This window comes from Bufo bufo, chromosome 1 (genome assembly GCF_905171765.1).
Source record: "Bufo bufo chromosome 1, aBufBuf1.1, whole genome shotgun sequence".
NCBI lineage: Eukaryota > Metazoa > Chordata > Amphibia > Anura > Bufonidae > Bufo > Bufo bufo.
The window spans coordinates 47,020,469-47,047,814 of record NC_053389.1 but is presented as its reverse complement, the minus strand read 5'-3'; the positions used below and the strand labels follow the sequence as shown (position 1 = coordinate 47,047,814).

The 27,346-nt window shown below is 45.2% G+C and overlaps 1 protein-coding gene across 3 annotated transcripts in view; it reads left to right on the top strand.

Moving 5' to 3' along the window:
• Positions 1-27,346, top strand: part of ATP13A2 (ATPase cation transporting 13A2) — a 101,336-nt gene that overhangs the window by 42,325 nt on the left and 31,665 nt on the right. Inside the window, exons 1-8 of one of the 3 annotated variants that reach the window (XM_040422931.1) lie at positions 5,680-5,684; positions 22,106-22,179; positions 22,298-22,465; positions 22,647-22,705; positions 24,260-24,368; positions 24,531-24,610; positions 24,719-24,796; positions 27,193-27,262. In XM_040422931.1, the coding sequence (XP_040278865.1) occupies positions 22,177-22,179; positions 22,298-22,465; positions 22,647-22,705; positions 24,260-24,368; positions 24,531-24,610; positions 24,719-24,796; positions 27,193-27,262 (567 nt within the window). In that variant the 5' untranslated portion in view covers positions 5,680-5,684; positions 22,106-22,176. Of the gene's footprint in view, positions 1-5,679; positions 5,685-12,935; positions 13,205-22,105; positions 22,180-22,297; positions 22,466-22,646; positions 22,706-24,259; positions 24,369-24,530; positions 24,611-24,718; positions 24,797-27,192; positions 27,263-27,346 lie in introns of those variants that run through there. The other 2 variants (XM_040422922.1, XM_040422912.1) reach the window with 2 other exon arrangements.

The following is a 27,346-nucleotide window of genomic DNA, read 5'->3' as shown; positions in this document are numbered from 1 at the left end:
TTTTCTAGACAAAAGTGTAACATAGTTTATAAGGGCTCATTCAGACGGCTGTATGCTGTCTGCAAAAATGTGGATCCGTTTTTTTGCGGATTAGATGCTGACCCATTCACTTCTATGGGGCCCATTTCTATTTCATGGTTCCGCAAAACAAATGAAACATGTCCTATACTTGTCCGTGAAAATCAGGACATGGCCTCATTGAAGTCTATGGGTCCGCAAAAATACTAAATGCTATCCGTTTTTTTTTTATCCCCAAGCCTTTTTGTGTGAATAAGACCTGGCTGCGATACGGCGGATCATGCCGGTGCGGACTCGCAGCTCCACCTGTTGCAGTGTAATTATAGGAGCAGATGAAGTTACAACGACGGCAAATAGAATTGTGTTGACAATGAAGCCGCACATCAGATCGCCTCACCTAGCCTCATTGGTGGTGCACCCCTGCAGATACTCCATTATCACCATAGAGATGGTTCACACCTAGGGGTCCAGGGCGTGGAGTGAGTGCGGGCGTCAATTCGTGGTGGAGATCCACACAGCAAACTCTTAAGTGGAGAAGCGCAGCAGATTCTTGTGTTCCCGAGGGTCGAAATAGAAAACGAGACCTGATATTACATTACTGTCTGAAACCCCTCCACTTATGTGACGTGTTTTATACGATTACTTTTATATTCTTACGTTGTGCGCATAAAATTTTTCGGGTCCTTTATTAAGAACAGCGTTTTAGATGCCGCTCTTGATATCCCTGCGATCGCGCTTGATGCGCCTAAGTTATATAGAGGTGCCGGCTCTGCTCCCTTGCTGGCATAGATTTAACTAATTTCATACGCCAAAAAAAAGTCGTAGAAAATGATACATGAGACAGGCCACGCGGCCCGCCCACACCATGCCACCTTTTTCCACAGCCTTGCCTTACACCAATCCACTTTATGACCGAATCTACAACAAAAGTACGCCAGAAAGGTGTGCTTCTCATCATTAATGACCCCCCTTTATTTGTATCAATTCTTGAAATTGTAGATCTTGTGTGCCGTTTGTGGCATTAAGTATTCAGGTGTTTAAAGAAATTCAGTAGAATTTGTATCTCCTCCCCCTAATGCTACATCAACAGCATGGTCTTTGCTTGCTATTTGACTGCGACTAAGAGAGGGGTTACCACTCAAAACGCGTCAGAGGCAACATCTTGTGGCTGAAGTTTCCCTTTTTGGTGATCCACATAATTTCTGTCCCTCGAAATTCCTGCTGGAGCTGGCCATTACTTGTATATTTGTTCCTCAGTATTATAGTAGTTATATTCTTGTACATAGGAGCAGTATTATAGTAGTTATATTCTTGTACATAGGAGCAGTATTATAGTAGTTATATTCTTGTACATAGGAGGCAGTATTATAGTAGTTATATTCTTGTACATAGGAGGCAGTATTATAGTAGTTATATTCTTGTACATAGGAGCAGTATTATAGTAGTTATATTCTTGTACATAGGAGGCAGTATTATAGTAGTTATATTCTTGTACATAGGAGCAGTATTATAGTAGTTATATTCTTGTACATAGGAGGCAGTATTATAGTAGTTATATTCCTGTACATAGGAGGCAGTATTATAGTAGTTATATTCTTGTACATAGGAGCAGTATTATAGTAGTTATATTCTTGTACATAGGAGGCAGTATTATAGTAGTTATATTCTTGTACATAGGAGGCAGTATTATAGTAGTTATATTCTTGTACATAGGAGGCAGTATTATAGTAGTTATATTCTTGTACATAGGAGGCAGTATTATAGTAGTTATATTCTTGTACATAGGAGCAGTATTATAGTAGTTATATTCTTGTACATAGGAGCAGTATTATAGTAGTTATATTCTTGTACATAGGAGCAGTATTATAGTAGTTATATTCTTGTACATAGGAGCAGTATTATAGTAGTTATATTCTTGCACATAGGAGCAGTATTATAGTAGTTATATTCTTGTACATAGGAGCAGTATTATAGTAGTTATATTCTTGTACATAGGAGCAGTATTATAGTAGTTATATTCTTGTACATAGGAGCAGTATTATAGTAGTTATATTCTTGTACATAGGAGCAGTATTATAGTAGTTATATTCTTGTACATAGGAGCAGTATTATAGTAGTTATATTCTTGTACATAGGAGGCAGTATTATAGTAGTTATATTCTTGTATATAGGAGCAGTATTATAGTAGATATATTCTTGTACATAGGAGCAGTATTATAGTAGATATATTCTTGTACATAGGAGCAGTATTATAGTAGTTATATTCTTGTACATAGGAGCAGTATTATAGTAGTTATATTCTTGTACATAGGAGGCAGTATTATAGTAGTTATATTCTTGTACATAGGAGCAGTATTATAGTAGTTATATTCTTGTACATAGGAGCGGTATTATAGTAGTTATATTCTTGTACATAGGAGCAGTATTATAGTAGTTATATTCTTGTACATAGGAGCAGTATTATAGTAGTTATATTCTTGTACACAGGAGCAGTATTATAGTTGTTATATTATTGTACATACAGTTGTGTTCAAAATTATTCAACCCCCAATGCTGTAAAGGGTTTTAGGGAATTTAGTGTACATTTGTAATTGTGTTCAGAATGAAATCTTAGAAGGACTTTTTAAAGAACCAAATGCAACTAAAATGACATCAATTGTTTTTGTAATATAGTATTAAATGTTTTTTTTTGTGATTTCTTCATTGACACAATTATTCAACCCCTTAAAGACTACCACTCTTAAGAACAGAGGTTCATTCAAGTGTTTTCGATCAGGTATTGAAAACACCTGTGGATGTCAAGGAGCAGCAATCAAGCATAATAAGCACCAATTAGGCAGATTTAAAAGGACTGTGATACTCAGCTCCTTCTAGACATTTACTGGTGTGTTTACAAACATGGTGAAGTCAAGAGAATGGTCCAGGAAGACAAGAGAAGAGGTGATTTCTCTTCACAGGAAGGGCAATGGCTATAAGAAGATTGCAAAGATGTTAAACATACAAAGAGACACCATAGGAAGCATCATTCGCAAATTCAAGGCAAAGGGCACTGTTGAAACGCTACCTGGTCGTGGCAGAAAGAAGATGCTGACTTCGACTGCTGTGCACTACCTGAAGCGCAAAGTGGAGAAAAGTCCCCGTGTGACTGCTGAGGAACTGAAAAAAGATTTGTCAGATGCGGGTACTGAAGTTTCAGCTCAGACAATAAGGCGCACACTGCGTAATGAAGGCCTCCATGCCAGAACTCCCAGGCGCACCCCCTTGCTGTCTCCAAAGAATAAGAAGAGTCGACTGCAGTATGCCAAAAGTCATGTGGACAAACCACAAAAGTTTTGGGATAGTGTTCTGTGGACTGATGAAACAAAATTAGAACTGTTTGGGCCCATGGATCAACTCTATGTTTGGAGGAGGAAGAACAAGGCCTATGAAGAAAAGAACACCTTGCCTACTGTGAAGCATGGTCGGGGGTCAATCATGCTTTGGGGCTGTTTTGCTTCTACAGGTACAGGGAAGCTTCAGCGTGTGCAGGGTACCATGAATTCTCTTCAGTACCAGGAGATATTGGATGAAAATGTGATGCAGTCCGTCACAAACCTGAGGCTTGGGAGACGTTGGACCTTTCAACAGGACAATGATCCCAAGCTTACCTCCAAGTCCACTAGAGCATGGTTGCAGATTAAAGGCTGGAACATTTTGAAGTGGCCATCGCAGTCACCAGACTTAAATCCGATTGAGAACCCTAAAGAAAGCAGTTGCAGCGCGCAAGCCTAAGAATGTGACTGAACAGGAGGCTTTTGCCCATGAAGAATGGGCGAAGATACCCGTAGATCGCTGCAAGACACTTGTCAAGCTATGCTTCACGTTTAAAAGCTGTTATAACTGGAAAAGGATGTTGTACTAAGTACTAAGATTGAATGTCACTTGGGGGTTGAATAAAACTGATAATGATGTGAGCACAGAAAAGACATTTGTGGTTATTTCATTATAAATGTTATGTTATATTTGTCTGACTTACAAGGGCCTCTTTGATTTAATTGTAAACAAGATGACTGAAATGATCAAAATCAATGTCAAACTGGCCAAAACACTCAATTTCAGTGGGGGTTGAATAATTTTGAACACAACTGTAGGAGGCAGTATTATAGTAGTTATATTCTTTGAAAATTCTCTTTTTATTGAAAAGTATATTGAAAATACATACTACAACATTATGCAGTGACATATACAAAGTGGTTGATATCGTACATTGCTTTGAGTATACATAACAGCTTGAAGGACTGTAGATATGGACCTAAACAGAATTCCGTATATAAATAACGGGACAATACTAATTTCCCATTTTTCACATATAGACAGAATAATCCTATCCCATTATACAAGTATTATGCAAAGGTTACAGATGCATCTTACCAGTATATAAAGGTCTTGTAGTATGACTGGTGAACATAATGACGCAGAAATAGAGGAAAAAGGGGAGGGGAAGGATATGGGGATAGGGACAAGGAATAGGAGGGAGGGAAGGATAAAGAGGAATAACCAAAAACAACAATCCATCCATGACACTCGTTCGTATGCAGCATATTAGATATCTAAAGTGCATATTGAATGTATTCATATTCACAGGTATTATTTTGTCAGTGACTCAGACATGGTCCAGAACGCGTACCATTAATGCGCATATATACCCTCTACCCGTGAGCTCATAATGTACCACTACTAGCAGACCCGTGAGCCGTCTGACTATTCGGAGGGTCATCCCTAAACATGAGCCAGGGTGTCCAAAGCTTCACATATTTATTGTGATTCCTGTCCTCCCAACTCGCCAGTTCCTCCATACGACAGATATGGTCCACCTTGTTCAGCCATGCCTCTACAGTGGGGGGTTCTGTACTCAACCAGTGCTGCGGGATGAGCAGCCTTGCCGCCTGGAGTAATTGGGTGGTTAAGCATCTTTTTGAGGGAGAGAAAGAGGGAGTCGGGAGCCACAGGAGCACAAGAGTAGGGGGCACCTCCACAACTACATGTGTTATTTTCTGAATAGTGGATAAGACACCTTCCCAGAATGGACGGATCCTAGGACAAGACCAGAAGATGTGAGACAGAGTACCTGTGTCTTCCAGACACCTCCAGCATTTATCGTCCTGTCTCATACCCCTGATAAACATCTGCTTCGGAGTCATATACCACTGGGTGAGGACTTTGTATGTGTGTTCCTGTATCCTGGTACACCTTGAGAAACCGTGGGAGTGCGCATGTATCCTCATAATGTCAGTCTCATTCAGTTCCACCTCAAGTTCAGCAGCCCAATGCCTCAGATATTGCGGTGTTCCAGGGGAGCGGGGAGTAACCAAAGCCAAGTAACACAGAGAGATCAGTTTACGTGGGATGGACTCAAATGTTAAGAGTTTCTCAAACCAAGACTGTGTAGGTTTATGTCTATTACTCTCTATTAGTGGTCTGGATACTGAGTTAAGTTCAATCAGTTCTAGAAAATTACACTTTTTTATAAGGTTGTGTAGTGGGTGTTGATCAGATAAGTCCCCCGAGGTCGCCCCCAGGAATTCCTCTGTTGTGAACTTGCGTAGTTTATGCCAGGTCGTGGCTATTTGTTTGGTATTCGGTCGTATAGTGAAAGGAAGAAGATCCGCTGGCATAGATGGAGAGGGGTTATTTAGGAGGTTAAGTTTGCCATTTAACTGTTGAATTACTGAGGCGGTTCCCCTAAGCAGAACTTGTGACCTAAGATTAGAAGTAGTAAGACCCCAGAGGCCCGCCCTCTGGACAGGTGAGAGTTGGGCAAGTTCTAAGTCGCATCCCCAAGTCTGGTATTTAGTGGCATGTAGCTGAATCCATCTTTTTAAATGAATCGCCTGATAGTATAGGTGTGCGTCTGGTAACCCAAACCCCCCCGTGCTCCTCCCCTGTATCAGCCTGCTATGGGCCAATCTAGCGGATTTCCCACCCCAAAGGAACGTTCTAAATAACCTCCTGACCTGACAAAAGAAGGACATAGGGATAAAAACGGGCAACATTTGCATCACATACAGGAGCCTGGGCATGATGAAGGCCTTCAGAAGGTTCTTTCTACCCATCCAAGAGACATATGGGATTTTAAGCGAGTGAAGCTGCTTCTGTATATCATTTAAGAGGGGTTTAAAGTTCAAACTGAAAGTTTGGTCCAAATCTGCTGGTAATTTAATTCCTAAGTAGGAAAGATGAGAACCCTGCCAGATAAACGGGGTTGTGCCTTTTAAAGAGGAAATCATTTTGCTTGGCGCTGAGACGTTCATCGCCTCTGACTTTGTATAATTAACTTTAAAGTTAGAGATCCTCCCATATAATTCGAAAAGGGATAGAAGATGCGGAAAGGCCTCGACAGGGTTTGTGAGCATAACCAGTAGGTCATCCGCATAAGCGGCATTTATAAATTCTACAGAACTATCCCTAATTTTGAGACCCTTTATACCGGGGTGTTCTCTTATAGCTTGCAATAATGTCTCCATAACCATGACATACAGTGTAGGTGACAGAGGACAGCCTTGACGAGTCCCATTTGTAATCGGGAACGATTGGGATAATGTACCATTTACCCTTATACGTGCACTAGGTTCATGGTAGAGGGACATGATGGCAGTTTGGAATTGTTCTGGAATGCCAAGTTTATGTAGGGTTTTCCTCATGTAGCTCCAGCTTACCCTGTCAAAGGCCTTTTCCGCATCCACACCCAAAAGGACCAGTGAGGCCTTCTCTTTCTTAGCTAATTGCATTGCTGAGAGAACCCTACAGGAGTTTTGATTTCCCTCTCGTCCAGGCACAAACCCGGCTTGGTCCGGGTGAATTAGTTTCGGCAGAAGGGGAGCAAGGCGGGAAGCCAGCAACTTTGCCCATACTTTAACGTCTACGTTGAGAAGCGATATCGGCCTATAACTGCCGCATTGGTTAGGATCTTTACCTGCTTTTGGGAGAATTGTGACCGTCGCTTCCAGGGATTGCCTATGGAGAACAGAACCATTTAATAGGGAATTACACCAAGTGGCCATACGAGGGGTTAGGACAGATGATAATTTTTTATAATACCCCACAGAAAACCCATCAGGTCCAGGGCATTTCCCCATTGGCATGGAGCTCAGAATATTTGATATTTCCTCTATTGTGACTGGGGCAAGGAGTTGTTCCCTATCTTTGGTCTCCAGTTTGGGCAGATTGAGGTTCCCCAAGAACTTGTCAGCAGCCTCTTCTATATTAGCTTCTGTGTCGTCATCTGGGCATTTGAGCCCATAAAGCTGACTATAGAACTTATGGAATTCTTTCGCAATATCTGAAGTTTTATGTAATAGCCTGCCATCTTTGTCTTTAATTCCAGCTATATAGGAAGCATCTTTTTTCTGCTTAAGGAGCGAAGCCATAAGCCTCGTCCCTTTGTCTCCATGAGCATAGAAACGGAACTGGGCATATTGGTAAGATTTGGCCTGGTGATAGTTAAGGTGATCTTTTAATTTTTTCCTAGTTAGTGTTAGTTCTTGTTGGGCCTCTATAGTTCTGGATTTTTTGTGCAGAGATTCTAGAGCTGAGATCTTCTCTAGTAATGTATGAAATGTTTTTTGTCTTTCCTTCTTTTTCCGACTACCCAGGGCAATCAGCTCCCCTCTGATGACCGCTTTATGCGTCTCCCAGACAGTCGTGACAGAGACGTCATCCGTGGTGTTCTCCCTAAAGAAGTGTTGTAATTTAGCTTCTATGTCTCTCATTCCCTCTACGTCGTCCAGCAGAGTCTCATTTAACCTCCATTGTCGAGATTGCTGAGGTAATTCAGAGAACACCACGGATGTCGTGACAGGAGCGTGATCTGATACTGTCATAGGATCAATGGTGGAGTTACTCACCAGTTCAGCGTGAGCGTCAGAGATGAAAATATAGTCTAGCCTGGAATAGACCTTGTGCGCGGCTGAGAAGAACGTGTAATCTAAGTCAGTGGGATGAGTCAGGCGCCAAGTGTCCAGTAAATGGGCCCCTGCTAGATGCTTATTAATCCTGCCAATAGCCGCTTGAGTCAACTGTGAGGAATGATCTGAAGCGTCTACTAGTGGGTTTAGGGCCACATTAAGATCCCCCCCTATTAAACAAATGCCCTCTGCAAAGGAAGTAAATTTAGTCAATGTAGTCTTCAACCATAGGCCCTGACCCCGGTTAGGACTGTATAGACTTGCCAGTGTTACCAGCACGGTCCCAATTTTACCTTTTACGAACATAAAGCGTCCCTCTGGGTCAGTCAAGGATGAGATAAGGGAGAAGGGAACCCTCCTGGATATGGCAATCCCTGCGCCCCTGGAAGCCTTGGCATGAGAGCTGATGAACCACTGATTAAAGTAGGACTGGGAGAGTTTAGGAACATGGCCGAGCTTAAGGTGCAGCTCTTGGAAAAAACAGACATCCGTGCGTCTCTTCTTTAGAAGTCTGATCACCTGTGAGCGCTTTTGGGGGGTATTAAAACCCCGTACATTGAATGTAGTGCAGTTAACTGCAGCCATCAGTGTAGTGATGTACACATGTGCGTGCATATAATAACATACGTGAGCATGGATGGGGAAACAGGGGAAACAAACAGGGGAACGCCTTGTCCTGGACAAGGTCCTCTGATCCCTTTAGCCAGAATTTTGTTAATAAAAGCAAAATATGTAATCCTGCAAGCAAAAGGGGGTCAAAGGAAATAAGAGAACTCCGTGCGGGAGCACAGGAACCACCGGTGACAAGGTGGGAGCAGGCCGACATAGTGTCAGACAGTACTGCTCCTGGCCACAAATCAGGGGTCCCCACCCCCACAAAGTGTGCTGACATTAGTATGCATGTGTGAACATAGCCACTCCTATAACTGCCTGACAGAATCTGGCTATACATATCAGGGAATCACAGTATACTGTATGCACCTACTAACTGACAACCTGAGAGAATGCATTACTTATATAACCTCTATGGTAGTCGCCCATAACAACATGAAGTGAATGCAGCTTCCACCCTCCACATAGGGAGCAATGACGTCCTCCATCTTAAATGTGCTCCTATAACATATTGAACATTAACTGAGGAGCTTGCAATCTAACAGCCCACATACAACCTGTGGAGAATGTTCAAGTAACTCTTTGCTTTGCTCCTTTTCTTGATGGCACCTTCGACCATCTGGAACTATCAGGGAGTTCTGGGAGCGGGACGCCAGTGTCCGCCGAGGGCAGCCATGATGGGATATCTTGTGGCGTGGTGTTGAGCAGCTCCCATGCCGCCGGCAGATCACTGGGGGTCCGGATCGTGCACCTCTTTCCTTCCCTGGAAAATGTGAGGCCAAATGGAAAAAGCCACTTAAAGGGGATCTTTCTCTGGCGCAGAATCTCGGTGACAGGGCGCAGGATTCTTCTTTTATTCAGGGTTGAAGGTGCGAGATCCTGGAATAGCAGAATCTTGGCTCCATCATGCTTTAGATCTCCCTTCTCCCTGGCCGCTTTAAAAATCGCAGCGGTATCTACGTACCGCAAGAGTCCGCAGACCACATCACGAGGGGGTTCTCCCTCCCTGGGTTTAGGCCGCAGAGAGCGATGGATGCGCTCGATTGTGACTGCAGATGCACCTTCAGGGCCCAGCAGGGATGTGAAAATGGCTGCCGCTGCTGCAGGAAGCTCCTCATGTGACACTGCTTCTGGCAAGCCTCTGAAGCGCACATTTTTGCGCCTGCTTCTATTTTCCTGATCTTCAATCAGGGCATATGCATGATCCAGAGAAGACAGGTAAGCAGAGCTGTTATCTCCAATCGCACGGGTGTAATTCAGGATGGCCCCCTGTGTATCTTCAAGCCTCTCCACTCTATGGCCGATGTGCTTAATGTCCTCCTTTATCTCAGTGAGCTCCTGCATCACCGGCTGTATCACTGACAGGAGGGCCTGCTGCAAGAACCGCTTTGAGATAGGTTCAGCAGCTTCAGCCTGCGATCCCTGGGAGCTCTCAGTAGCCGGGCTGTCTGCTCTCTCAGCCTCCTCCATGCTGTCATCAGGGTCAGGAGGGGCCATCTTAGGTCTCTCTGTTACTGGAGCTGCAGGCCGCTTGTTAAAGTATTTCTCCATCTCAGAGGGACCCCGATCTTGCTTGAGGGGTTCAGGTCTTTCTTTGGGCAGGTATTTGCCGATTTTCCCCATATTTGTGCAGTTAAGAAGCGAAATAAACCACTTTGTGAGGCAAAGAAGAGGAGAGCTCTCCTCACATGCAGCCGGTCAGGAAGCTGGTCAAGCTCCGCCCCCTATAGTAGTTATATTCTTGTACATAGGAGCAGTATTATAATAGTTATATTCTTGTACATAGGGAGCAGTATTATAGTAGTTATATTCTTGTACATAGGAGCAGTATTATAGTAGTTATATTCTTGTACATAGGAGCAGTATTATAGTAGTTATATTCCTGTACATAGGAGCAGTATTATAGTAGTTATATCCCTGTATATAGGAGGCAGTATTATAGTAGTTATATCCCTGTATATAGGAGGCAGTATTATAGTAGTTATATTCTTGTACATAGGAGGCAGTATTATAGTAGTTATATTCTTGTACATAGGAGCAGTATTATAGTAGTTATATTCTTGTACATAGGAGCAGTATTATAGTAGTTATATTCTTGTACATAGGAGGCAGTATTATAGTAGTTATATTCTTGTACATAGGAGGCAGTATTATAGTAGTTATATTCCTGTACATAGGAGGCAGTATTATAGTAGTTATATTCTTGTACATAGGAGCAGTATTATAGTAGTTATATTCTTGTACATAGGAGCAGTATTATAGTATTTATATTCTTGTACATAGGAGGCAGTATTATAGTAGTTATATTCTTGTACATAGGAGGCAGTATTATAGTAGTTATATTCTTGTACATAGGAGCAGTATTATAGTAGTTATATTCTTGTACATAGGGAGCAGTATTATAGTAGTTATATTCTTGTACATAGGAGCAGTATTATAGTAGTTATATTCTTGTACATAGGAGCAGTATTATAGTAGTTATATTCTTGTACATAGGAGCAGTATTATAGTAGTTATATTCTTGTACATAGGAGGCAGTATTATAGTAGTTATATTCTTGTACATAGGAGGCAGTATTATAGTAGTTATATTCCTGTACATAGGAGGCAGTATTATAGTAGTTATATTCTTGTACATAGGAGCAGTATTATAGTAGTTATATTCTTGTACATAGGAGCAGTATTATAGTAGTTATATTCTTGTACATAGGAGGCAGTATTATAGTAGTTATATTCCTGTACATAGGAGCAGTATTATAGTAGTTATATCCCTGTATATAGGAGGCAGTATTATAGTAGTTATATCCCTGTATATAGGAGGCAGTATTATAGTAGTTATATTCTTGTACATAGGAGGCAGTATTATAGTAGTTATATTCTTGTACATAGGAGCAGTATTATAGTAGTTATATTCTTGTACATAGGAGCAGTATTATAGTAGTTATATTCTTGTACATAGGAGGCAGTATTATAGTAGTTATATTCTTGTACATAGGAGGCAGTATTATAGTAGTTATATTCCTGTACATAGGAGGCAGTATTATAGTAGTTATATTCTTGTACATAGGAGCAGTATTATAGTAGTTATATTCTTGTACATAGGAGCAGTATTATAGTATTTATATTCTTGTACATAGGAGGCAGTATTATAGTAGTTATATTCTTGTACATAGGAGGCAGTATTATAGTAGTTATATTCTTGTACATAGGAGGCAGTATTATAGTAGTTATATTATTGTACATAGGAGGCAGTATTATAGTAGTTATATTCTTGTACATAGGAGGCAGTATTATAGTAGTTATATTCTTGTACATAGGAGCAGTATTATAGTAGTTATATTTTTATACATAGGAGCAGTATTATAGTAGTTATATTCTTGTACATAGGAGCAGTATTATAGTAGTTATATTCTTGTACATAGGAGCAGTATTATAGTAGTTATATTTTTATACATAGGAGCAGTATTATAGTAGTTATATTCTTGTACATAGGAGCAGTATTATAGTAGTAATATTCTTGTACATAGGAGCAGTATTATAGTAGTTATATTCTTGTACATAGGAGCAGTATTATAGTAGTTATATTCTTGTACATAGGAGCAGTATTATAGTAGTTATATTCTTGTACATAGGAGGCAGTATTATAGTAGTTATATTCTTGTACATAGGAGGCAGTATTATAGTAGTTATATTCCTGTACATAGGAGGCAGTATTATAGTAGTTATATTCTTGTACATAGGAGCAGTATTATAGTAGTTATATTCTTGTACATAGGAGCAGTATTATAGTATTTATATTCTTGTACATAGGAGGCAGTATTATAGTAGTTATATTCTTGTACATAGGAGGCAGTATTATAGTAGTTATATTCTTGTACATAGGAGGCAGTATTATAGTAGTTATATTATTGTACATAGGAGGCAGTATTATAGTAGTTATATTCTTGTACATAGGAGGCAGTATTATAGTAGTTATATTCTTGTACATAGGAGCAGTATTATAGTAGTTATATTTTTATACATAGGAGCAGTATTATAGTAGTTATATTCTTGTACATAGGAGCAGTATTATAGTAGTTATATTCTTGTACATAGGAGCAGTATTATAGTAGTTATATTTTTATACATAGGAGCAGTATTATAGTAGTTATATTCTTGTACATAGGAGCAGTATTATAGTAGTAATATTCTTGTACATAGGAGCAGTATTATAGTAGTTATATTCTTGTACATAGGAGCAGTATTATAGTAGTTATATTCTTGTACATAGGAGCAGTATTATAGTAGTTATATTCTTGTACATAGGAGGCAGTATTATAGTAGTTATATTCTAGTTTTCATTCTATCTCACCATTTATATGGCAGCTTCCTTTATTCGCTGATGTTCTTCCTTCTAGTCATCCTGTCCAGTCAGTTGACAAAACCAGTTTGTAATGCGGTATATCAGCTTTTCCTGGCTGCCATGTGGCTGTTTGTGAGCGGTGGGTGTGGTCAGGTACATTCCTTGTAGGTACAGGTTGTCACTGCTCTCACACCTGTTACACGGAGCTGGGGCAGCGCAGCTAGAGGAGAATTATCACAATCTCGTGACAGTCCTGTTCAGAACCTTGATGGTCAAAAGCTGACCTTCAGGTGAGTGGTTGTATGTGGCTGTCATTGAATATGTATAAGATATATAGGTTGACCTTGATGATGGCTGAGGGTCTATAGGTGGGCACAAAAACCTTGATCATGACACCTCTGTATGGTTGGGTTCACATCTGTGCTGTGAACTCAGGCAGTCTGTTCCGGTGTCGCCCCGAATCGGGCCTCCACCTGTGCGGGCAGCGCTTGCTTCTCAGTATATAGGCTGCATCATAAAACCCGCCATCCTCTGGCAGGAATGTACTTTATAGGCAATGTGTATTGGGACGGTTTATGTGCATTGAGAAGACTGTGAGGTGGATCACATCTTAAGACGACGGTATCAATAGCTCTATTGTACGTCTAGTTGGAAACCACGAGAGCTTCCGAGTATTGGCGTGTCATTGTTCTATAGTGGTCTGTGGCCATTACAGGGATTACCTGCAGTTCTATCCTGCCCCGGAGTCAATGCTGCCGGACAGGAATCTCCTGTTCTGTGCTCTCGGCCGCTGATGTCAGTATTTCTTGTGGATGGAAAGTATTTAAATGCTTTTGGGATCTAATACTTTTGCAGCGGCAATGACCTGATTATCTGTACTATAGGCCATAAGGCCCAGGTACGTGTTGTCGATGATATCGGTGTGAATGTTGTCACATTTGTCGTCGTTTTGCCTGGAGGTTGTCATTGTTTTGATGGTGGACATTTTAGGATTGCAATCTGTATATAAAGGGTCGATATTTTTCGTTCATGGCTGTTGAGTCAGTAAAATATTCAGAATAAAAATACATGATGATAAAATCATTCAAAAGCCTGATGTTATCATGATTGTACTGCATAAAAATTATTACTAGTTATTCTACATGAAGTATTTATGCTGATGTCGAAGTGTGAAAAATAGGAGTCTATACTGTTACTGATCCTGAGTTACATCCTGTATTTTACTCCAGAGCTGCACTCACTATTCTGCTGGTGCAGTCACTGTGTACATACATTACATTACTTATCCTGTACTGATCCTGAGTTACATCCTGTATTATACCCCAGAGCTGCACTCACTATTCTGCTGGTGCAGTCACTGTGTACATACATTACATTACTTATCCTGTACTGATCCTGAGTTACATCCTGTATTATACCCCAGAGCTGCACTCACTATTCTGCTGGTACAGTCACTGTGTACATACATTACATTACTTATCCTGTACTGATCCTGAGTTACATCCTGTATTATACTCCAGAGCTGCACTCACTATTCTGCTGGTGCAGTCACTGTGTTCATACATTACTTATCCTGTACTGATCCTGAGTTGCATCCGGTATTATACTCCAGAGCTGCACTCACTGTTCTGCTGATGCAGTCACTGTGTTCATACATTACTTATCCTGTACTGATCCTGAGTTACATCCTGTATTATACTCCAGAGCTGCACTCACTATTCTGCTGGTGCAGTCACTGTGTACATACATTACATTACTTATCCCGTACTGATCCTGAGTTGCATCCGGTATTATACTCCAGAGCTGCACTTACTATTCTGCTGGTGGAGTCACTGTGTACATACATTACTTAACCTGTACTGATCCTGAGTTACATCCTGTATTATACCCCAGAGCTGCACTCACTATTCTGCTGGTGCAGTCACTGTGTACATACATTACATTACTTATCCTGTACTGATCCTGAGTTACATCCTGTATTATACTCCAGAGATGCACTCACTATTCTGCTGGTGCAGTCACTGTGTACATACATTACATTACTTATCCCGTACTGATCCTGAGTTGCATCCGGTATTATACTCCAGAGCTGCACTTACTATTCTGCTGGTGGAGTCACTGTGTACATACATTACTTATCCTGTACTGATCCTGAGTTACATCCTGTATTATACCCCAGAGCTGCACTCACTATTCTGCTGGTGCAGTCACTGTGTACATACATTACATTACTTATCCTGTACTGATCCTGAGTTACATCCTGTATTATACTCCAGAGATGCACTCACTATTCTGCTGGTGCAGTCACTGTGTACATACATTACATTACTTGTCCTGTACTGATCCTGAGTTACATCCTGTATTATACTCCAGAGCTGCACTCACTATTCTGCTGGTGGAGTCACTGTGTACAGACATTACTTATCCTGTACTGATCCTGAGTTACATCCTGTATTATACTCCAGAGCTGCACTCACTATTCTGCTGGTGCAGTCACTGTGTTCATACATTACTTATCCTGTACTGATCCTGAGTCACATCCTGTATTATACTCCAGAGCTGCACTCACTATTCTGCTGGTGCAGTCACTGTGTACATACATTACTTATCCTGTACCGATCCTGAGTCAGGCTACTTTCACATTAGCGTTTTCAATTCCGCTATTGAGATCCGTCATAGGATCTCGATAGTGGAAGAAAATGCACTTCAGTTTTGTCCACATTCATTGTCAATGGGAACAAAACTGAACTGAACGAAACGAAGTGCTCCAAAATGTATTTAAAATGCAAGCATCGTTTTTTTTGTCCGCAATGTGGTGCGGAGCAAGACGGATCCGTCCTGACACACAATGTCAGTCAATGGGGATGAATCCGTTTTCTCGGACACAATAGAAAACGATTCCGTCCCCCATTCACTTTCAGTGGCTAGAAACGTAGGCTGTGTGGGCAGATAAGGACCATTTGGCCCATCTAGGGGTCATTCTTCATTCTCTGCAGTCTATTATTGGTTGTACCTCATCGGTGACCAAGATTTTCCATCATCGCTGTTTGCTTGGAGCATATTGTATGAAAGCATATTGATTACATTCTGAACAGACACAGCGGGCGGACATGTATTTACAGAGCAGGGTGGATCCTGGGGGCGCTGCCAGAGCACACAGCGCGGAGGTGCTGGGCTTTGTAGTCCTAACCAGAAGCCATTGCTGAATCTGCAAAGAGGTATCTCCCAAGGAAGACACCTCATTAGCGCCTCCTCTTTGAAGTGGCTCCCTGTGAGTCAAGATCCAACTTTCCAATATATAGCAGTGCCAGATATCCGCAGACCGCTGTTTCATCGCGCCCTAAGTGACTGAATCTGGGATTGTTTGGTTTTGACTTGGACCAGATCCTGGAGACAATTATTTTATCTCTCGGGTGGCGGATATCGCCTGTAATCGCAACGAGGGTCCTGATGGTTTATCCAGGAACACGTCTTGACTTTATGGTGCATAACGTCTCACACCTCACACTTGTAGCTGCCTTTTCAGCTATTGCTCTCTGGTATCAACCTCTTAAAGTAGAGCAGCCGTGACAGGGTGCAGACTACTACTCCCCCGCAGACTACTACTCCCAGAATTCCTATTCAAAGCGAAGGTAGAATTTATCGACGGCGAATCGATTGCTTGAAAGTACAGGATAAGTCTCCTCTCGCTCTCAGTCCATGATTTTGTGTGGGCTCTTGCCCTCTTATTCACTTTTTTCTTGCCGTCTGTCCGTCACTCGTCCCTGTAATGACTGTGGCAGTGGTTGTGTCGTGCCCCCGCCCTTCCGTCCTGTACGAGGTTATTTGCTCTGCCGTGGACTTTACCCCCGGGACTTGGCAGCCGGATCATTTATCTCTCAAATCTGGAGTAGTCTAAATTGAGAGGCATTTAACGAGTCCCCCCCCCCCCCCCCTCCGCAAAATATTGCGTGTGCATGCCATTGGAAAAAGGTCGCCTCGCTCTGTTATTCGTTACACCTTCAGGCAGTCATCCCTCTGTACAGGCGAATGCAGTGCGTTGCTCTTTGCCATCGGGCTGTTTCCCTGTGTTTACCAGCTGTTGTTTGCCGTCATTATCCCCTTATCGCAAGTTTCCCTAGGCTATGTCACATTCATCGGTCACATGGCCTAGACGTAGCTCAGCCTCGCTGAAGGGAATGGGGTTGCAATACCAAGCACAGCCACTACACAAGGGACGGCGCTTTGCTTGAGCTAAGAGGAGGAGCGGTGCTACTGTGAGTGCCGGTGCCTTCTTAAACAGGATGTCAGACCCCCACCGATCAGATACCGAGGACCTATCCTGATGTCCCAACCGTCAGATGGGCAGACTGGGAACTTAGGCTACTTTCACACTTGCGTTTTTCTTTTCCGGCATAGAGTTCCGTCACAGGGGCTCTATACCGGAAAAGAACTGATCAGGTATGTCCCCATGCATTCTGAATGGAGAGTAATCCGTTCAGTTTGCATCAGGATGTCTTCAGTTCAGTCGTTTTGACTGATCAGGCAAAAGAGAAAACCGTATCATGCTACTGTTTTATCTCCGGCTAAAAAAACTGAAGACTTGCCTGAATGCCGGATCAGGCATTTTTTCCCATAGGAATGTATTAGTGCCGGATCCGGCATTCAGAATACCGGAATGCCGGATCCGTCCTTCCGGTATGCGCATGCGCAGACTGAAAAAAAGGTGAAAAAATAAATGCCGGATCCGTTTTTGCCGGATGACACCGGAAAGACAGATCCGGCATTTCAATGTATTTTTTCGACTGATCAGGCATTTTTAAGACTGATCAGGATCCTGATCAGTCTTACTAATGCCATCAGTTAGCATACATTTTGCCTGATCCGGCAGGCAGTTCCGGCGACGGAACTGCTTGCCGGATCTCTCTGCCGCAAGTGTGAAAGTAGCCTTAAAGAGGCCCTGGGGGGGGAAAAAAAAAAAGTTGACACATTTTGTAGCCGGATCCAAATTGACCAAAGGCAGGGCCATCAGTATCATATTGTGGAACGTTATACCCCCCAGCATCACAAAATACCTACCCCAAAACTGCCCCTCTGTGGCGTCCAGCACCACTTACCATGTTCTTTTGCAATACAGTTGAAATCAGGAGGGGACAGATCGTTAGTCACCATGGCTGGTGGCTATGAGGAGGGCACTGGAGGCCCCATGGGCATCGGCCCACCTGGAAGTTTCCCTGTTGGATCTATGGCCAGTCCGCCCCTGGTCACGCGGCCTTTGTGCAGCTCAATCCGATCTAAGTAAATGGTACTGAGCTGCAATACCAAGCACGGCCACTATACAGTGAACAGCGCTGTGCTGGGCGGAGGTAGACTGTAGTGTTCTTTAGGCCCCATGCACACAACCGTATTTTTGGTGCGGGTCGGATGTGGACCAATGGAGTCGCAAAATATGCGGCATCACACCGTGTGCTGTCCACACACACATGTCCATTTCGCCGTCCTGCAAAAAAGTTTTGCAGCTGAGAATAGCCATTTTTTAACATGGAGTGGGACACGGGGAATGTGAAAATGTGTGGCGTACGTGGCTGTTAACCGTGCGTTTGAGGACCGCAAAACTGAGATGTGGTGCAACAGTCCATGTAGAATCAGCCAACAGAACAGGATTTTAAGTGTTTTTTTCTCAATAGGTCATCAACATCTGATCCTTGGTGGTCCGACTCCCCTGCTCATGAGCTGTATGAGTGGACCGCAGCGCTCTAGTACACCCGTCGTAGCGCTGTACATTGTATAGCGTCTGTGCTTGTGATTGCAGCTCAGCCCCATTCACTGGAATATAACTGAGCCACACAAAAGCCATGTGACCAATGGACGTCGTGTCACAGGCCACGGAAGGGTGCGAAACCGTCACCCAAGCACCATGGCCTCTTATAACAGCTGATCGGCAGGGGTGCCAGGAGACAGACCCCCACCGATCAGATTTCAAGATGGGTCATCAATAAGGGCTCATGCACACGACCGTGTGCTGGCCGTTTCATGCATTGGGGACCACAATTTGCGGTCCCCAATGCACGGCAACATCCGTGCGGCGGCCGCAGACAGATCCAGACTCATTCAACTTAAATGGGTCCGTGGTCTGTCCGCACCGCAAAAAAATAGTGCATGCACTACTTTTTTGTGGTGCGGAGGCACGTACAGAAATCCCACGGAAGCACACCGTAGTACTTCTGTTCCGTGCCTCCGTTCCGCATCTCCCGGATTGGGGACCCATTGAAATTAATGGGTCCGCGATCCGTGATGCGGGATGCACACTGCCGGTGCCCGTGTATTGTGGACCCCCTGTATGTGGGCCGCAATACGACCACGGGCAGCACATGGTCGTGTGCCAGAGCCCTAAGCCCCAGAAAGAAGAAATGTTGCAGAAATGCCCTATTTTTGTCATTTATTGCTCTTTTTACAGTAGCTGTAAGCTATTGGGGTGTAATTTTAGCCGTTTATACTTGTTACCCACAGGAACACATTTTGCAGTATAATGACCCAATGTGGATTTAAAGGGTTTCTATCACTTCATATGACATAATTAGCTGGCAGACACTAGCGACCTGCTAGTGTCTGCTCTGGCCAACCATCCTACTATAATCACTTGTGGGGCAGCGGTTTTGCTAAAAAACTAACTTTTATAAATATGCTAATGAGCCTCTAGGTGCTATGTGGGCGTCATTAGCACCTAGAGGCTCCGTCTACCTTCATACACAGCGGCCGCCCAGCACGTCCCTCCAGCCCGCCCATGTCCTCCTCCGTGTGACGCAGCGGCCGAATTCTCGCGCATGCGCCGTGCGCGGCTGTATTCGGCGCATTAGAGATGTCTGAGCTCGGAGCGGTCAGACATTCAATGCGCATGCGCGGAACAGCCGCGCATGCGCATTGAATGTCTGACCGCTCCGAGCTCAGACATCTCTAATGCGCCGAATACAGCCGCGCACGGCGCATGCGCGAGAATTCGGCCGCTGCGTCACACGGAGGAGGACATGGGCGGGCTGGAGGGACGTGCTGGGCGGCCGCTGTGTATGAAGGTAGACGGAGCCTCTAGGTGCTAATGACGCCCACATAGCACCTAGAGGCTCATTAGCATATTTATAAAAGTTAGTTTTTTAGCAAAACCGCTGCCCCACAAGTGATTATAGTAGGATGGTTGGCCAGAGCAGACACTAGCAAGTCGCTAGTGTCTGCCAGCTAATTATGTCATATGAAGTGATAGAAACCCTTTAAAGCTCTCCCATTTGCCCTCAGTATTATGTGGAAGTAGCTGCCCCCAGTCTATGCACTGAAATGCTGCTCCAACCCGGGGAAATTGGCCTTTTTAAGATTCGGGGTTTTTGCTCTCCAGCCAGAATTAACTTTTCCAGGGGGAATATAATTATATTGTGACCATTATTACCCAGTGTTTCCCAAACAGTAACATTTCCAACAAGCTCTGCATCATTAGAAATGACCAGATCCAACAAAACATTGCCCCTAGTGTGGTCTTCTACAAACTGGCCCATAAAGTGGTCCATGATCAAACTGAGGAATCTTCTCCCCTGTGTAGCTGAGGAAGAACCATGACCCCAGTCAATATCTTGGAAGTTAAAGTCTCCCATTATGACCAGTGTACCAGCCTCTGCTGCCCGCTCTATTTGGTTATACAGCTGAACTTCTATCTCCTACGTGATGTTAGGGGATCTATAGATTACACCAAGTATTATTTTTTCATTTCCCTTTGAACTTCCACCTATAAGGGTTCCACATCCTCACCCACAATTGCCTCTTTCACACTTGTCTTCAGATCACTCCTCACATACAGGCACACGCCACCTCCTTCTCTATTGGCCCTGTCTTTCCTAAATAGTATAAATCCCTGAATATTTAAGTTACTATTTCATTTCCCACATTCAGTTCCCGGAAAGTGAATATCTGGGATTTTTTGGGTACCTTTGGTTGATCTTGTTAGTTGTAGCAGGTCCATGTTACCAGTAGCTACCAGGATCTCGGCACGGTATCTCTGTGCATTCAAAATGCCATCAATAAAATGCACCTGTGTTCGTTGTCCATGACACACGCCTGCCCATACCATAACCCCACCGCCACCATATGGCCACTCGATCCACAACGTTGACGTCAGCAAACCGCTCACCCACACGCTGTCTGCCATCTGCCCTGAACAGTGAAAACCAGGACTCATCCGTGAACAGAACGCCTCTCCAACGTGCCAGACGCCATCGAATGTGAGCATTTGCCCACTCAAAGACGGTTAGGACGATGAACTGCAGTCAGGTCCAGACCCCGACGAGGACGACGAGCATGCAGATGAGATTCCCCGAGACGGTTTCTGACAGTTTGTGCAGAAATTCTTTGGTTATGCAAACCGATTGTTGCTGCAGCTGTCCGGGTGGCTGGTCTCAGACGATCATGGAGGTGAACATGACGGATGTGGAGGTCGTGGGCTGGTGTGGTTACACGTGGTCTGCGGTAGTGAGGCCGGTTGGATGTACTGCCATATTCTCTGAAACGGCTTATGGTAGAGAAATAACCATTCATTGCACGGGCAACCGCTCTGGTAGACATTCCTGCAGTCAGCATGCCAATTGCACACTCCCTCAAACATTGCGACATCTGTGGCATTGTACTGTGGGATCAAACTGCACATTTCAGAGTGGTCTTTCATTGTGGGCAGTCTAAGGCACACTGTGCAATATTCATGCTGTCTGATCGGCACCTTGATATGCCACACCTGTGAGGTGGGATGGATTATCTCGGCAAAGGAGAAGCGCTCACTAACCCAGATTTAGAAAGATTTGTGAACAATATTTGACAGTAATGGGTCTTTTGTGTCTGTAGAAAATGTTTCAGATCTTTGAGTTCAGCTCATGCAAAATGGGAGCAAAACTGAAAGTGTTGCATTTGTATTTTTGTTCAGTGTATATAATCTTTAGTTATTTTAGAATGTTTTGTATTCTAAGCAGTTTTGTGAAATATTATCCCTTAGGGACGACTTCATTCACCCTGTAGTATTGCACTGAGGTCCCACCCTGTTCTTTCCTATTCACACACACATAACTCAGAAATCTGACATATATAGTTGTCACAGTTTGCATGGTTTCCGCTTCTTGTCTTGAACTTTGTATGGATTTTTATTTTTTTTGCAATGGTCGTTAACACCTAGTTTTTATTTGCAGACTCGAGCAAGCTGCTGGGAGACCAGCAAAACAGCAACTACGGGACGGTCCCGGTCTTTAGGCCCCCTTGCATGGTGAGTAGTAGGGAGGTTGCCAATTTACGGTCTAGTGAATGGGTCCTCATGTCGAGTGGCTAACACCCCCCCTCCCCGCCCTATAAACTCCCTCCTCATCCTCTCCCCTTTTTTGCAGGAGCTTTGTGGATACTGTAAAGTAAGATGGCGCACGGTTATCTGTTACCTCCTCTGCGTTCTCACCCTGGGGCTTCCATTCATCATCTTCCACTGGAAGCCTCGACTCTACGTCCTGGCCACCAGCCGCCGCTGCTCCCTGGCTGAAGCCGACACGCTGGTTATTAAGGTAAACGGGCCGCGCCGCAACGTGAAGCGCCGTCCGTGTCCAGAGCTTCTTGCGTTGTGTCGTTACCTTTTGTGTCTTTGGGTTATTTTCCAAAACCTCTCACCCGACAGACTTGATTTGTCGCTTGATGATCGGACATATTAGATCCCGTGGAGTGATGCTGCTGTCTTTTTGATTTCAGGATATCTTTGGACAGACGTTTATAGTGGACGTGCAGGAGGAGCATGGATTGGATCCCAGGTGCGTCAGTATCTCACCCACCCCTCAATAAATCAACTGGGGGTGACGGCACAGAATAAGCTAGGGTTCGTCCACGTGGGGTGTAAATTCCGTGTCTAAATCTTACTGAGGTACAAATGCGTTGGCCGCTGGTTTCACCCTACACGTTGCAAAGGGACAAGTCCGCAGTCAAAGTCTGCAACTGAAATTGGCACTGTGTGGGTTTAAAATCATTTTCTGCATGGATCCCTTCCGCAGGATCTGGTAAAATGGCATCCACTTTGCTGCAACTCCGGAGAGAAGATCTACAGCATATCTGCCCCATGTGAATATCGCTATAGCCCCCCCCCCCAGCTTTTCCTGGTATTATATGGTCACTATCACATCTGAGGGATTTGATCGTTGAAGGGGTTGTCCATATCTGATTGGTGGGTGTCCATCTTCCAGCACCCCCACTGGTCAAGCTGGCCTTTTCATTGTATAACGAGCACAGTCCTGTTCGTTGTATAATGGCCGTGCTTGGTATTACGGCTCAGTCCCATTCACTTGAATGGGACTGAGCTGCACAAAGGCCACATGACTGATGGACGGGACATCACAGGCCTGAGAGCCGCAGCCTCTTCAAACAGCTAAACTGCTGTGGTGCTGGGATTTGGACACCCTCGTCATCAATATTTAAAGGGGTCCTCTCACTTCAGCAAATGGCATTTATCATGTACTGAAAGTTACTACAAGGCGCTTACTAATGTATTGTGATTGTCCATATTGCCTCCCTTGCTGGCTTCATTTCTTTTTCTCATCCAGGGGTTACGACCACCCTGCAATCCGGCAGTGGCACTCGTGCTTGCCCACTAAAAGAAAAAGCGACAGCCTATGTGCACCCCCTCAGTCCTGGCCACCAGATTCCTATAGTGTGCAAGCACGACCACCGCTGCTGGATTTCAGGGTGGTCGTAACCCCTGGATACGAGCAGTGTGTAATGTGATGGAAACAAATTAATCCAGCCAGCAAAAGAGGCAATATGGACAATCACAATACATTAGTAAGTGCCTTGTATTAACTTTCTCTACATGATAAATGCCATTTGCTGACGTGAGAGGACCCCTTTAAAAATCACAAACCTCCTTTTAAAGATGTATTCCCATCTGAGACAATGGGGGCATATCTCTAGGACCCACACCGCTGGGACCCACACCTATCTCGTAAAGTCCCGGAGGGAGCACCTCGCTTGCGCGGTTGCCTTCCATTAATTTCTATAGGGCTGCCAAAAATAAAACAGCGGTGGCCCACCTGTTTCCGTCGGACCCATAGAAATGAATGGGAGCGGCGGCCGCCCATGCGTGGTGCGCTCCCATTCACTTCTGTGGGGGAGAGCGCTTGGTGGTGGCCGGACCTCCAGCCACCACTTTCCCCTCTCCGTTTTCGATATAGGAGCGGGTCCCAGATATGCCCCCATTGTCTCAGATGGGAATACCCCTTTAAGCTATTCCCTGTATGTTTCTATGAAGATGTGTCCATTTAGAGTTAAATCATTTCCAGCATATGTGTATTTGGTCTAATGGTTGGTGTTCATAGCCTGCAGGTTGACAGTCAGCTGGGCGCAGCGGCGGGTGGCAGCGTGGCTCTTGCTGTTGGTGAAGAAGATGAGTTCAAGGACACAATTCAGCTGCATAACAAGGAGGAGGTGAGGAATCATCGGCAAAACTTAGGACAATGACACAATAAGCGTTTTCCGGATTTCTCTGATTTGGTCAGCCGCGCACATTGGATAATGTGTATACAAGTAGTTGGGGATATACTCGGCTCCACATATATATAACTCAGGCATTTATTTTTTTATTTGTAGACGAACGTCCTGCGCTACTTTGTGTTTGAGGGGATTCGCTATATCTGGAGGGAGCAGCCGATGGACTTTGTTAAGGTCTGGTAAGTTGATCAGCGTCTCTAACAACCAGATGTGATAACCAAATTCCTTTCTACTGTGGAAAATCTGCTGGTCACATGTGACTTTATAACAAATATTTCTACTCCCAGTTCGCTGGATGAAGGGTTAACGTGCGGCGAGGTTCATAAATTCAAGTCCGGCCTTGGCCAATCAGAGCACAATAGTCGGTGAGTTGTTGGTTGGCGAGAATGTCACTATATTGTAATGTGGGTTTTTTAAGACACTGTAATGACAAAGGAGGCTGCATTGTAGAGAAGGTTGCGGGCACCAGCGAGGCTGTGCTGTAGAGAAGGCTGCGGGCACCAGGGAGGCTGTGCTGTAGAGAAGGCTGCGGGCACCAGGGAGGCTGTGCTGTAGAGAAGGCTGCGGGCACCAGCGAGGCTGTGCTGTAGAGAAGGCTGCGGGCACCAGGGAGGCTGTGCTGTAGAGAAGGCTGCGGGCACCAGGGAGGCTGTGCTGTAGAGAAGGCTGCGGGCATCGGGGAGGCTGTGCTGTAGAGAAGGCTGCGGGCACCAGGGAGGCTGTGCTGTAGAGAAGGCTGCGGGCACCAGGGAGGCTGTGCTGTAGAGAAGGCTGCGGGCACCAGCGAGGCTGTGCTGTAGAGAAGGCTTCGGGCACAAGGGAGGCTGCATTATAGAGAAGGCTGTGGGCACCAGGGAGGCTGCATTGTAGAGAAGGCTGTGGGCACCAGGGAGGCTGCATTGTAGAGAAGGCTGTGGGCACCAGGGAGGCTGCATTGTAGAGAAGGCTGTGGGCACCAGGGAGGCTGCATTGTAGAGAAGGCTGTGGGCACCAGGGAGGCTGCATTGTAGAGAAGGCTGTGGGCACCAGGGAGGCTGCACTGTAGAGAAGGCTGCGGGCACCAGGGAGGCTGTGCTGTAGAGAAGGCTGTGGGCACCAGGGAGGCTGTGCTGTAGAGAAGGCTGTGGGCACCAGGGAGGCTGTGCTGTAGAGAAGGCTGTGGGCACCAGGGAGGCTGTGCTGTAGAGAAGGCTGTGGGCACCAGGAAGGCTACACTATAAAGAAGGCTGTGGGCACCAGGGAGGCTGCACTGTAGAGAAGGCTGTGGGCACCAGGAAGACTGCGCTATAGAACAGGCTGTGGGCACCAGGGAGTCTGCACTGTAGAGAAGGCTGTGGGCACTAGGGAGGCTGCATTGTAGAGAAGACTGCGGGCACCAGGGAGGCTGCACTGTAGAGAAGGCTGTGGGCACCAGGGAGGCTGCACTGTAGAGAAGGCTGTGTGCACCAGGAAGGCTACACTTTAGAGAAGGCTATGGGCACCAGGGAGGCTGCACTGTAGAGAAGGCTGTGAGCACCAGGGAAGCTACACTGTAGAGAAGTCTTGGCACTAGGGAGGCTATAGTTTCAGAGCACAATAGTCGGTGAGTTGTTGGTTGGCGAGAATGTCACTATATTGTAATGTGGTGTTTTTTAAGACACTGTGATGACAGAGGAGGCTGCATTGTAGAGAAGGCTGCGGGCACCAGGGAGGCTGCATTGTAGAGAAGGCTGCGGGCACCAGGGAGGCTGCATTGTAGAGAAGGCTGTGAGCACCAGGGAGGCTGCATTGTAGAGAAGGCTGTGAGCACCAGGGAGGCTGCATTGTAGAGAAGGCTGTGAGCACCAGGGAGGCTGCATTGTAGAGAAGGCTGTGAGCACCAGGGAGGCTGCATTGTAGAGAAGGCTGTGGGCACCAGGGAGACTGCGCTGTAGAACAGGCTGTGGGCACCAGGGTGGCTGTGCTGTAGAGAAGGCTGTGAGCACCAGGGAGAGAAGGCTGCGGGCACCAGGGAGGTTACACTGTAAAGAAGGCTCTGTGCACCAGGAAGGCTACACTGTAAAGAAGGCTGTGGGCACCAGGGAGACTGCGCTGTAGAACAGGCTGTGGGCACCAGGGAGGCTGCATTGTAGAGAAGGCTGCGGGCACCAGGGAGGCTGCACTGTAGAACAGGCTTTGGGCACCAGGGAGACTGCGCTGTAGAACAGGCTGTGGGCACCAGGGAGACTGCGCTGTAGAACAGGCTGTGGGCACCAGGGAGACTGCGCTGTAGAATAGGCTGTGGGCACCAGGGAGACTGCGCTGTAGAACAGGCTGTGGGCACCAGGGAGACTGCGCTGTAGAACAGGCTGTGGGCACCAGGGAGTCTGCACTGTAGAGAAGGCTGCGGGCACCAGGGAGGCTGCACTGTAGAACAGGCTGTGGGCACCAGGAAGACTACACTGTAAAGAAGGCTGTGGGCACCAGGGAGGCTGCATTGTAGAGAAGGCTGTGGGCACCAGGGAGACTGCATTGTAGAGAAGGCTGTGGGCACCAGGGAGGCTGTGCTGTAGAGAAGGCTGCGGGCACCAGGGAGGCTGCACTGTAGAGAAGGCTGTGGCCACCAGGGAGACTGCACTGTAGAGAAGGATGTGGGCACCAGGAAGGCTACACTGTAGAGAAGTCTTGGCACTAGGGAGGCTATAGTTTAGTGAAGGCTGTGGGCACCAGGCAGGCTACATATGTCCTCTATGAGCTGTTGGCTCCTTTGTTCAGTCCTCTCCTTCATTTTCGTGCCTTGCAGGAAGTTGATTTATGGTAATAATGAAATTGATGTTCCTGTTAAATCCTACGGATACCTTCTAATCGAGGAGGTAAGTTGGTGGCGTCCCCGCAGACACTTCACAGTGTGAACACGGTCATGCTTGCATTGCAGGCTGTTCCTAAGGTTGACAACT